This window comes from Malus sylvestris, chromosome 7 (genome assembly GCF_916048215.2).
Source record: "Malus sylvestris chromosome 7, drMalSylv7.2, whole genome shotgun sequence".
Classification (NCBI taxonomy): Eukaryota; Viridiplantae; Streptophyta; class Magnoliopsida; order Rosales; family Rosaceae; genus Malus; species Malus sylvestris.
In genome coordinates this window covers 31933818-31944311 of record NC_062266.1, presented here as the reverse complement: position 1 = coordinate 31944311, position 10494 = coordinate 31933818, and the positions used below count along the sequence as shown (strand labels likewise).

At 35.9% G+C, this 10494-nt stretch overlaps 1 protein-coding gene across 1 annotated transcript; it reads right to left on the bottom strand.

Annotated features, from left to right (window-relative positions):
- Window positions 1–4753: 4753 nt before the first annotated feature.
- On the bottom strand, window positions 4754–10468 carry LOC126630599 (TMV resistance protein N-like). The gene is made up of 4 exons (XM_050300745.1): window positions 9771–10468; window positions 8871–9389; window positions 6506–7388; window positions 4754–5038 (listed from the first exon to the last, which is right to left on the bottom strand). Exons 1-4 carry the CDS (start codon window positions 10229–10231, stop codon window positions 5000–5002), a joined length of 1902 nt encoding a protein of 633 aa, XP_050156702.1. The 5' UTR covers window positions 10232–10468; the 3' UTR covers window positions 4754–4999.
- Window positions 10469–10494: the final 26 nt, after the last annotated feature.

The following is a 10494-nucleotide window of genomic DNA, read 5'->3' as shown; positions in this document are numbered from 1 at the left end:
GTCGAGTCTCTACAATGGACCTATCCATTTTGATTGTTTTCCAGATCTCACCATAAGTCTTTCAGATCCCCACATGCTGAAAGCACTCACTTTAAATATCAAAACTTCAGGATATCAAGTCCTTGAAGGAACACAGCCTTTGGCACTAATTTACAGAGTCTATTATAAAGTCACTGGCACAAACATGAATTTTCATGCTTTAACCAAAAGTCCGAGAGATCATACACTTTTAATTCAAACTAATCAAGAAAATGCAAACATTAAAGTACCAAGAACCATCAGGTGGTCAGACATCACCCTACCTTCAGATTGGTGTTTGATTAATGAAAGCAGGCTAGTAGCTATCCAAAATAGTCTAGTTAATCTAGATAATATAGAACAATACTTTGCACTTGTCGAGCACCTCGAAGCTCTCCACCCTCACATCTGCCGCATAAAACCTAACAATCATTTCATAAATTCAAAGCTAACATTTTAAATTAAAATATTTAGATACCTCTATACGTGTGTATGTGTGTGTGTGTAATTTTACTGTACCTATGGAGGACGGCGCGGGAGGCGGAGCTCGATGTCGCGGATCTTGAGCCGGTTCCTGGGTATATGCCTGGTTATGCTTTGTGAAAGTTGGAGAAGATGAGAGGAAGAAAGGGGTTCAGCTGGGTTTAGGGCGGGTGAGATGGGGGGGGAGAGAGAGAGAGAGGGAGGAGATCAAGATGGAGGAGATCGAGATATGAGGGAGGAGACTCAGACTTGACTCGGGAGAGAGAGACAGTAAGGGTGAGGGTGAGGCTTGAGCGAAATTAGCCCAGGGTAATAAACAATTGTCAGTAGGAATGAACGGTCCAGGCCGGGGCCTGTTTTCTCTACCTTTTACAACCGGCCCGCCCTGTTATTTATCAGGAACCGGCCCAGCCCGCCTTGTTTTGCATTTATAATTTTTGGACTCGCCCCGAATCCGTCCCAAACCGTAAGGATCAGTCCCGACCCATGGGTCCATGACCCGTTTGCCCACCCCTAGTTGACACCATGTGAAAAGAATAAAAAATAACAATAAAAAAAATGTTTTTGGAATGGTGCATCGGCACCATGTGAAAAAAACAAAGGTTTTAGAATGATGTGTTGCACCATGTGAAAAGAAAAAATTAAAAAATTAAAAAAAAAATTTAATAGAAAGTGGTACAACGAGACCGATTAAAAATCCTATCCGAAATTACAAATAAAATTATTTTGTATTATTTAAAAAAATATTAATATTTTATTGTCTATTGCCAGGGCTATTCAGTGTAGGGGTGGAGATGCAAAAGGTAGTTACTATTCATTAAGGGCAGTTACTGTTCACGAGGTGGATTAAATAGTGAATAGCCCGAGAGGTCCTTAGCAATGGTGGAACTACTCTGAAGGTAGGGGATGCATTACTCAAAGATGAATATATTATTAGTACATACATTAAGAGAATTTCAAAACTTTTATGATCGACAACTAATGATGACTAGTGCTCTAAAGGATAGGTTTTAAAGGTTGGATCTTGGTCACTGTATCTCAGGTGAATGATCTAAGAGTGTAGTCAAATTAGGATTTGATAGCATTTTAATAGATTTTAAAATTTGGGTGTATTCAATTATGATTTTAAAAGATTTTGAAATCAGAGTGTAATCAAATTAGGATTTTAGAGGATTTTAAAGAATACATCGAAATCTTGGGATAGTCGATTAAGATTTTAAATGAGTCTGAAGATGTCTAGGTGTAGTGAAATTACCAAGGATTTGATAGGATTTTGAGGGGTGATGGATATTCATGGATTTGAAGGTATGTGGTATAAATACCAAATGCTATCAAGAATCCAACCCTTATCCCTCATATTTCTTTTCACGCCAGATGAACAATCTTCTCCATTTGAGAGGACCTGCTATGAACTCAGTCGTTTTGGACTTCCATGGTTGATCGTGAAATCTTTGCAGGCATGAGAAGATGTCCCAGCACCACCAACATATTTTTTCTTTCTTCACCGGCTACCCAAACATCTCATGTAAATTCCCTTGTTAACGCTTCATTTCCCTTCAACTACTTCCTATCTCTGTTGTACTTTTAGTTGCAAAAGACACCTTGTTTAATTCTGCTTTGGTGCCTTTGAAATGTCACCATTCATTATTAAAACCAATCAACGTCCCTCTCGAAACACATATTCTTTGGCTTGGGTTGGATCAATTCCTGCAACGAATGATCAGATGTTGCTCAAGTGGAATGCAAGGTTTGTCGAGTAGAACTGGTGATCCTTTATGGAAACATGTATGGATTTTGTCTATACCTGACAAAGTAACACCTTATCTGGATATGTTTATGGGAAAATATTCCTTGCAATTGTAACCTTTTCCAAAAGAAGACCACTCTTTCACCGTTGTGTGGAAGATGTAAACAGAAAGGGGAAACGACTATTCGTGCGAAATGGGGTTGTGGGGAGTTGGCCGACATTTGGAAGGAATTTAGTTGGTGGAAGGCAAAGCAGGGAATGGAAGGTTCAGTCGTTTCTCGAGGTTTGGAGAGCTATGGTGTTGGTTTCGACAAGGGAGGAGCTTGAATTATTCGCCATGGTTAGTTGGGCAATTTGGATTAATAGAAAGGGTAGGGTAAATCATCAAAATGGTCTTTGAGATTTGCATAACTCATCATTTTGGTCCCTGAGATTCCAAATCGATAAAAGTGGTCACTGAGATTGTTCATCATCCATCATTTTGGTCATTCCATTAAAAACTCCGTTAAGTGTCCCGGAGCTCTTGGCAGGAAGTTTGGGCAATTTTCAAAGCTTCGTAACTCAATCGTTTCTTAACCAAATTCGACCCATAATATATCACAATGAAGATAGGAAAGTGTAAAATAAGATTATAACATTTCAAAGCCCAATGGTTGTTGAAGATTTCCGAAAAATAGCCTCAAAGTTGACTGATCCAAGTTAAAACTTGAAAACTTGCTGGAAACTGGGTAAATTTTAAACGTTCATAACTTCTTCAATACTCAACAAAATCAAGTGATTCAAAAACAAAAATCATACTTCTCAATGAAACAAAGAGAATGGTACCTTTTTTTACGGCTAACTCGCCGTGTTTTGGCCCGAAAACAGCTCGAAAGTGGCTGTCTTGGTCTTGAGTTAGCCACTCTCGAGGTATCATTCTCTTCGTCTCGTCGAGAAATATGATTTTTATTTTTGAATCACTTGATTTCGTTAAATATTGAAGAAGTTATGAACGTTTAAAGTTTACCCAGTTTCTAGTGAGTTTTCAAGTTTTCACTCGGACCAGTCAATTTTGAGGCTATTTTCTGGCCATCTCTGGCAATCATTGGGCTTTAAAATAGGTATAATCTCATGCTACACTTTCCTATCTTCATTTTGATATATTATGAGTCGAATTTGGTTAAAAAACGATTGAGTTACTAAGTTTTGAAAATTGCCCAAACTTCCGGCCAAGAGCTCCGGGACACTTAACGGAGTTTTTAATAGAATGACCAAAGTGATGGATAGTGGACAATCTCAGGGACCACTTTTATCGATTTGAAATCTCAGTATCCAAAGTGATGAGTTATGCAAATCTCGGGGATCATTTTGACGATTTACCCAAAAGGGTATGCTATTTGAAAATAAGGATTGTCATTCTTAGGAGGTTGCTGCACGTGCAAGACACAACTTTTGGAGGAATTTCACTTGGTGAATGCCTCGGTTAGTGGCAGTAATAGTGGGGTTGTAGCTCAGGTCCTCCGGCAGCCACCAACGACAGGAGTGGTGAAGATCAATGTTGATGGTGCAGTGCAACGGAACCGGGATGGTCAAGGCATTGAGGTGGTAATTCGGGATGAAAAGGGACTATTAAATGGCAGCTTGTTCAAAACAAACGCAGAGTTTCCTTTCTCCTCGCGCTGTTGAATTGATTGCCGCAAGGGAAGGACTTCGATTTGCGTATGAGTTGGGTTTCAACCATGTAATTCTAGAAATGGATGGCAAGAAAGCAGTGGATAGTATTTTGGACGTTGAAGATGATAGAGGAGTGGATGGGAATTTAGTGGAAGAGATTTAAGTTGCTAAAAAATTGCTTTCGAAGCTTTGCGTGCCAATGGCAGCCGAGAGCAGCAAACATGGCGGCACATTCAGTGGCTCAATTTGCGTTAAGATGTAAGGAATTCATGGCTTGGATTGAGGAGGCTCCTCCTTGGCTAATGGCAATTTTGGAGGCTGAGTCGGAAGATTGTTATACCAGATGGGGGGTTTTTGAAGTCTTTGTTTGCCATTGCTTTATTTTCCAGTCAATCTATCGCAAATGTGTAATGCTTTATTGATGTGGAATGAAATTCATCGTTATTGATAAAAAAAAAAACATAAAAATTTTTAGCTTATTTTGAGTTATGACACCTATACTTTTTACTAAATTCTACTTTAGCCCTTACACGCTATATTGACTCACTTTACCACATGCATTCTTCCTCCGTGTTCTATTTTACTCCCTACACTTTATATTGTCTCACTAGAACACTTACACTCTTCCTCAGTGTCCCACATTATCCTATTTTGTCAAATAATTTAAAAATAGTCGTTAACTGTGCTAATATGACATGGACAATTTAGTATTTTCAACTATGTTAATAAGACCCATGAGGGCAAGATGTGGATTAAATTCAAACCAAGATTTGATTTCTTCAAATTAAGAAAAATAAAGAAGAAGAGAGCGATAAAGGTAGAGATTCACCTAAAAGCACCTTTGCAAAAGGATCCGAAAGAGTATGGTGTCATAGCAAAAAATAAACACAAATACTTATTACATGCTTGCGTTTGTATGAAGTTATGGACAATGATGTAGCAAGAAAGCAGCAACAACTCAAACCACAAAAATAAAATAAAAAACAAACCGCATTGAGCAAATTGAAACAGCATAATACACAAAACAAACCCCATAAACAACCACCCAACTGGTGAAAAGAATACTCAAGCTCCAACATATCACCAGCAACCAGCCCTTTAAGCGTCATTGAAAGATTGTTCTCCTAGCATTTTTAGCTGCAAAAACCATGAATTAAACGCGTGAGTTCATCCGGAAAATCACTTTCAAACATAAATCAAAGTTAGGCCAGTTCTTTGTTTTCTTTGTTCGTTTTCTTTTGTTTTGAAAGTTGCGTATTTTAATTTCTTGGTGTTTCTAAAATTCAAATGCGCACCTCAATTTCTTGGTCAAACAAATCAAGACTGTTGGGTTTCCTAAAACAAACTGGTATGGTTTGAATATGGACCGATAGACTATTTGTAATAATAGAAATGAAAGAGCACTTGAAAAAAAAAAACCTTTCACCACTTATATTGTGGCATATATTGTGGCATATAGTATACCAACTTGTGTTGAAGACACATAGAAAAATCCATCCTCCTAAGATAACTTTTCTAATCTTTTTAGTTAAAAATTTGAATTAAAAATGAAGAACATGATTCACGATGCTCTTAAAAAGTGAGGCATTACCTGTTTGTGGTGACAATTAACATGAATGACATCAACACAAAAACCCATTAGTTCTTGCTAATATTTAGTAGAAGCGCTAATAACCTTTGCATTTGAACAGTTTCACTTTAACAAATTACACGTGTCATTTTTTTACACAAATAATAAGAACTTTAATGTGTATTTTCTATTTATCATCTTCATTTCTAGACAAAAGCATTAACAAAAACGTCGTGAGGTGATATGTTTGTAAATAAGTAAAAACAAAACGCTTAAAAGACGACAAAGGTAGTAACATGTTTGTAAATAAGTTGAAGTTTGAAAAAAAAATAAAAGATGTGACATTTTTCATAAATAAGTTGAACTTTAGAAAGGATAAATATCGGCAACTGTTTTTTAATTGTTTAGGTCAACTGTTTCTTTATTTTTTTTAATTTTTATTTTTACAAATAATAAAATAATCTACATTAAACTATGGGAGGAGATTTTAAACACGGGAACTAATGCAAATGTGATTGGTCATAACCAACTAAGTTAAAAGATACTGCAACTGTTTCTTCCTTGAAAAATAGTATTTATGATTGTTAAAAAAAAAAACAGTATTTATGATACCACTACTGCATCCAAACTTCAAGTTATTTACATAAATGCCACTCAATTTTTTTTTCTCGTCAGTAGTAAAAGTTTATTAGGTGTTATTAGTTCCTTTTGATTGGTTTTCTAAAATTTATATAGGAGAAGAAAGAAAAAAAGGTCCTTTTGATTAGCTTCTGTAGCCTATGCAAACCAGAGTAAAGGACAAATCAGAGAACATTAGTTTAGATTATGAAGTTAATGTTGGTTTCTTAAGGAGCCGTTTGATAATCATTTTGTTTTCAGTTAATTTTTCATAACTTGTTTGGTAATTGTTTTCAATTTAATTATTAAAAAAATTAAAAACTAAAAATTAAAAAAATTGGAAACTAAAATAGCTATCTAACGAGCTAAAAGTTGAAGCTTTCTAATAAAAATTGCATAAGACAGAGATTTCTCACCGTATTTTGATTTAGAGCACGATAAATATCTTCATAACCGTACAACCCAGATTCTTGACGAGCTAATTCCCGGTCCATTTGCTCCAGTAAATCATGACTTTCCCTTTGCAGGATTTCCCTTACTTCTCCTAATGCTTGTTCCCACTTGTCTACAGGTTTGCCACGAAGAGAGGATCCAAAGACTTGGAGCTTCGAAGGTAGACCTTGAGCATAATGTATGAAACGCCTCGAAAGATCATCATGATTTGTGGTGGGTTGGTTTCTTCTGAAGGCATATTGGCTAAAGAATTCCGGAGCTTCATTATTGAAAATCTTGGGCTTATATAGTACATCAGCTCTGCTAAGTAATTGCACATCTCTAGTTATTATAATGATTCTACTTCCACCACCAAAGGAATGTTGCCCTCCAAGTAAAGCTTCAATTTGTTCTAATATGTCCACATCATCCAGAACAATAAGAACTTTTTTCTGACCTAGTTTATTTAACATCACCTGGAAACCTTCCTTCGAAATGTCGGAACTCCCCACCTTGTTTTTCGAGATACTAGATAGAAGTTCTGTCTGCATATGTAGTTTTCCGTGCTTCATGAAATCTTCGTTGACATTTGCAAGAAAGCAACAAGCTTCAAATTGACAAGCGATTTTATCATAAACAGCTCTAGCGATGGTTGTTTTGCCTAAACCACTCCCACCCCATATTCCAACAACCCGAACATCATCCAATTCCTCCCCAGGAGGACGAGGATATAATAGTAAAAGCATTTCATGCATATGCGAATCCATTCCAACCAAGTCTTTATCTTTGCTTGACGTTGATGAGATATGGCTCAATCTCCTAGAAATATCTTCTACAATGAGCTCAATAAGCTCTGCTTCATCATCCCTGTCAAATTTAAAAAACAATATAATAACAACACAAAATAATAAGGGGTGTGATATCCACACACCCTATTTTACTTCTCACACACCTTTTTAATTTTCCGCCCTCGGATCGGATGAATTGAAGAAGATCAACGAACCCCATTTTACTTCTCACACACCTTTTTAATTTTCCGCCCTCGGATCGGATGAATTGAAGAAGATCAACAGACATAAATTATCAAGGGATGTGTGAGAAGTAAAATGGGATGTGTGGATAGCACACCCTAATAATAATTGATAACTATTTCGTTTTCATTTTTTTTCATATCTGGATTTTGAGTATTCAAATTTTGGGTTTTCAATTTTTAGTTTCACTTAGAATAGTTATCAAATAAGTTTTTTAATTTTTTGTATGGTATATTACAATCCCAAAGATCAACAATTAAATCTTGCATAAAAGAATCTAATGGGTCTGTACTATGGTATAAAATATCGATGCTATCGAAAATATCGGTAGTCCAAAAACATAGAAATTTCGATGGAAATATCGGGATATTATCGATATCGATAAAAATTGAATAAAAATCACGGAAATTGTAAGAAAAACTTGGAAATTTTTATTGAAATTTTGGAGAATGTTTATTTAGTCAATTATCTATTAGTTTATAAAAAAATAAGAAGGAAATGCATTACATGATGAATTTAACTGATTTAAGTTGATTATACAGAGAGCTGGCAAACACTGTGAGTGTAGAAAATATGTAGTAATTAATGAAAAAAAGATTAAACACACCATAATCATTTATATATAATGATTTACTACAATATTTTACACTTTATATATTGCATGGTAAGATATATGAGTGATTTAGTACCACATAAAATTCATATGAGGTTCAAAATTTTCACTATCTTCATCATCTCTATGTGTAGAATAAGTTTATTGTGAAGAGTATTCATCAAATGATAAATCCCCAAAATAGTTTTGCATGTAATTGTTAACATGTCACTCATATAAATATAAATATTTTAGCATATTATCACTAAAACATGAGTGATATATGGTGGTTACGGTGTTAGAGAAGTAAAATGGGAGGGGTTCAAATCCCCTTTGTGTTTTTTTTTCCTCCCTTTTTTTCTTTTTTTTTTCCTTCCTTTACATCGATATTTTCGATATTTTGACAAAATATTGCTGAACTGTGAGCGAAATTATCGACATCGATATTTTCCGATATTATCGTCGATATTTATACGATATGTATATGGATATGTTCTGAAATATCTGTGATTCGAAAAAACTGAAATATCCTCGATATTTCGTCGATATTATCGATATTTCATACTATGGTCTGTACAACCGTTAATCACAAGTTTTCATCTATTAGTTTTCAAAAAAAAATGAAAAATAAAAGTAAAAAACTTGAAACAAAATATTTATCAAATGACCACAAACGTTAGAAAAATCCCAAAAAATAATAGGAAACTAAAACAGTTTAGAATTTACCCTTGGCGCGAAACCCAGCCGGATATATTGGGGGTTATTGGAAGAGCGGATCTCCTGCTCCAAACCACTCCCACTTCGGCATTGGAATCGGAACCGTGCTGAGCAAAAGCTTCCTCCGAACCTCTCTGGAGATGAAGAATATCAGATGGATTGACTAGGTAGAAAATGGGGATCAGAATACGGTTTTTGATACGGTCGGATTCCCATATTGCCACGAGTTCTTTCAAGCACCAAGGGGAATAAGCATAGGATTGTGATAAAACTATAATCGAAATCTTTGACGTTCGAGCCGCTGTCAGGAGATTGGAAAGGGGGTCGCCTTTTCTGAGCGCTTGGTTATCAATGTAGGTGCTGATTGATTTCTGACACAGAGCCTTGTAAAGATGGCTGACGAAGCCCTTGCGAGTGTCTGCTCCTCTGAAATTGATGAACACATCGTATTCGCTTGGTGTTGGTGCGATGGGTTTCAATTTCCCGAAAACATCTTCTACAATTTTCTTAATAAGATCCGCATCATCCCTGTCAAAGTTAAAAAGCAGTATAATAACTAACACCAAATAATAATTATTGGGTCGTTTTGATATCTATTTCGTTTTTAATTTTTTAAAATTTAGATTTTTAGTTTTCAAATTTTAGCGTTTTATTTTATTTTTTAATTTTTTTGAAAGTAGAGATCAAATAAGTTTTTCATTTTTTTATTTCATGGTATATAATAATCTCAGAAGTCAACATTGGATCTTTTATATAGGGATCTAATGAGTCTTTACAACCAATTTGCATAAAATTACAATGAAAAGCAAGTTTTCATCTGTTGGTTAAAAAAAAAATCTGAAACATGAAAACTAAGAATTTAAAACAAAATATTTATCTAATGACGCCTAAACATTAAAGAAACCTTACTCAAACTTTCGCGAATCCCAGCCGGAAAACTGGGCGGCCGTTTCAAGAGCGGATCTCCAGCTCTCATCCATTTCGGTCCGAGCAAAAGCCTCCTCGACACTTCCCTTGAGGTTACGAACATCAAATGGATCAACTTGGTAGAAAATGGGGACCATAATCTGTTCATTGGTACCATTGCATTTCACGATTTCCACGAGTTCTTTCAAGCACCGAGTGGAAGAAGCATAGTTTTGAGAGAAAACTACAAGCAAGAGCCTTGACTCTCGAATCGCTGTCAGGGGCTCGGAAAGGCGGTCACCTTTTCTGAGCTTTTCTATATGAATGAAGGTATCAATTCGTTTCTGAAGCAGAGCCTTGTAAAGATGGCTGACGAAGCTGCCGAAGGTGTCCTCCTCTCTGAAATTGAGGAACACACCATATTTCCGATGAAGGCCAGAAGAAGAAGAAGCAGCAGCAGCCATTAATCGGTCGCACCTGGTCAGCGATGATCTAGCAGCTAAGGCTAAGAGTAGTGTAAGAACAGAAATACTCAATTGATCTACAAACTGGATCACCAGAAATGATCTGATGGATACGAAGTCAATGAGTCGATGCAAATTAGCTCAATCGTTTATAAATATACCATTGCGCAAAAAGGTCAAAAGAAAATTATTCTTTATGTGTGTTTCACGTCTTCTTCCATGAAAGTTCGGTGTAAAAGGAATATGCATACTTTAGTTTTGAC

What these genes read in the sequence shown, in the direction of transcription:
- LOC126630599 (XM_050300745.1), bottom strand. Translation starts at nt 10,231, where the DNA reads ATGGCTGCTGCTGCTTCTTCTTCTTCTGGCCTTCATCGGAAATATGGT. An exon ending in TGGGATTCGCGAAAGTTTGA is followed by an intron (nt 9,390 to 9,770) that starts GTAAGGTTTCTT and finishes TAACTTTGACAG; the next exon opens with GGATGATGCGGATCTTATTA. An exon ending in GTGCTCTAAATCAAAATACG is followed by an intron (nt 5,039 to 6,505) that starts GTGAGAAATCTC and finishes TGGTTTTTGCAG; the next exon opens with CTAAAAATGCTAGGAGAACA.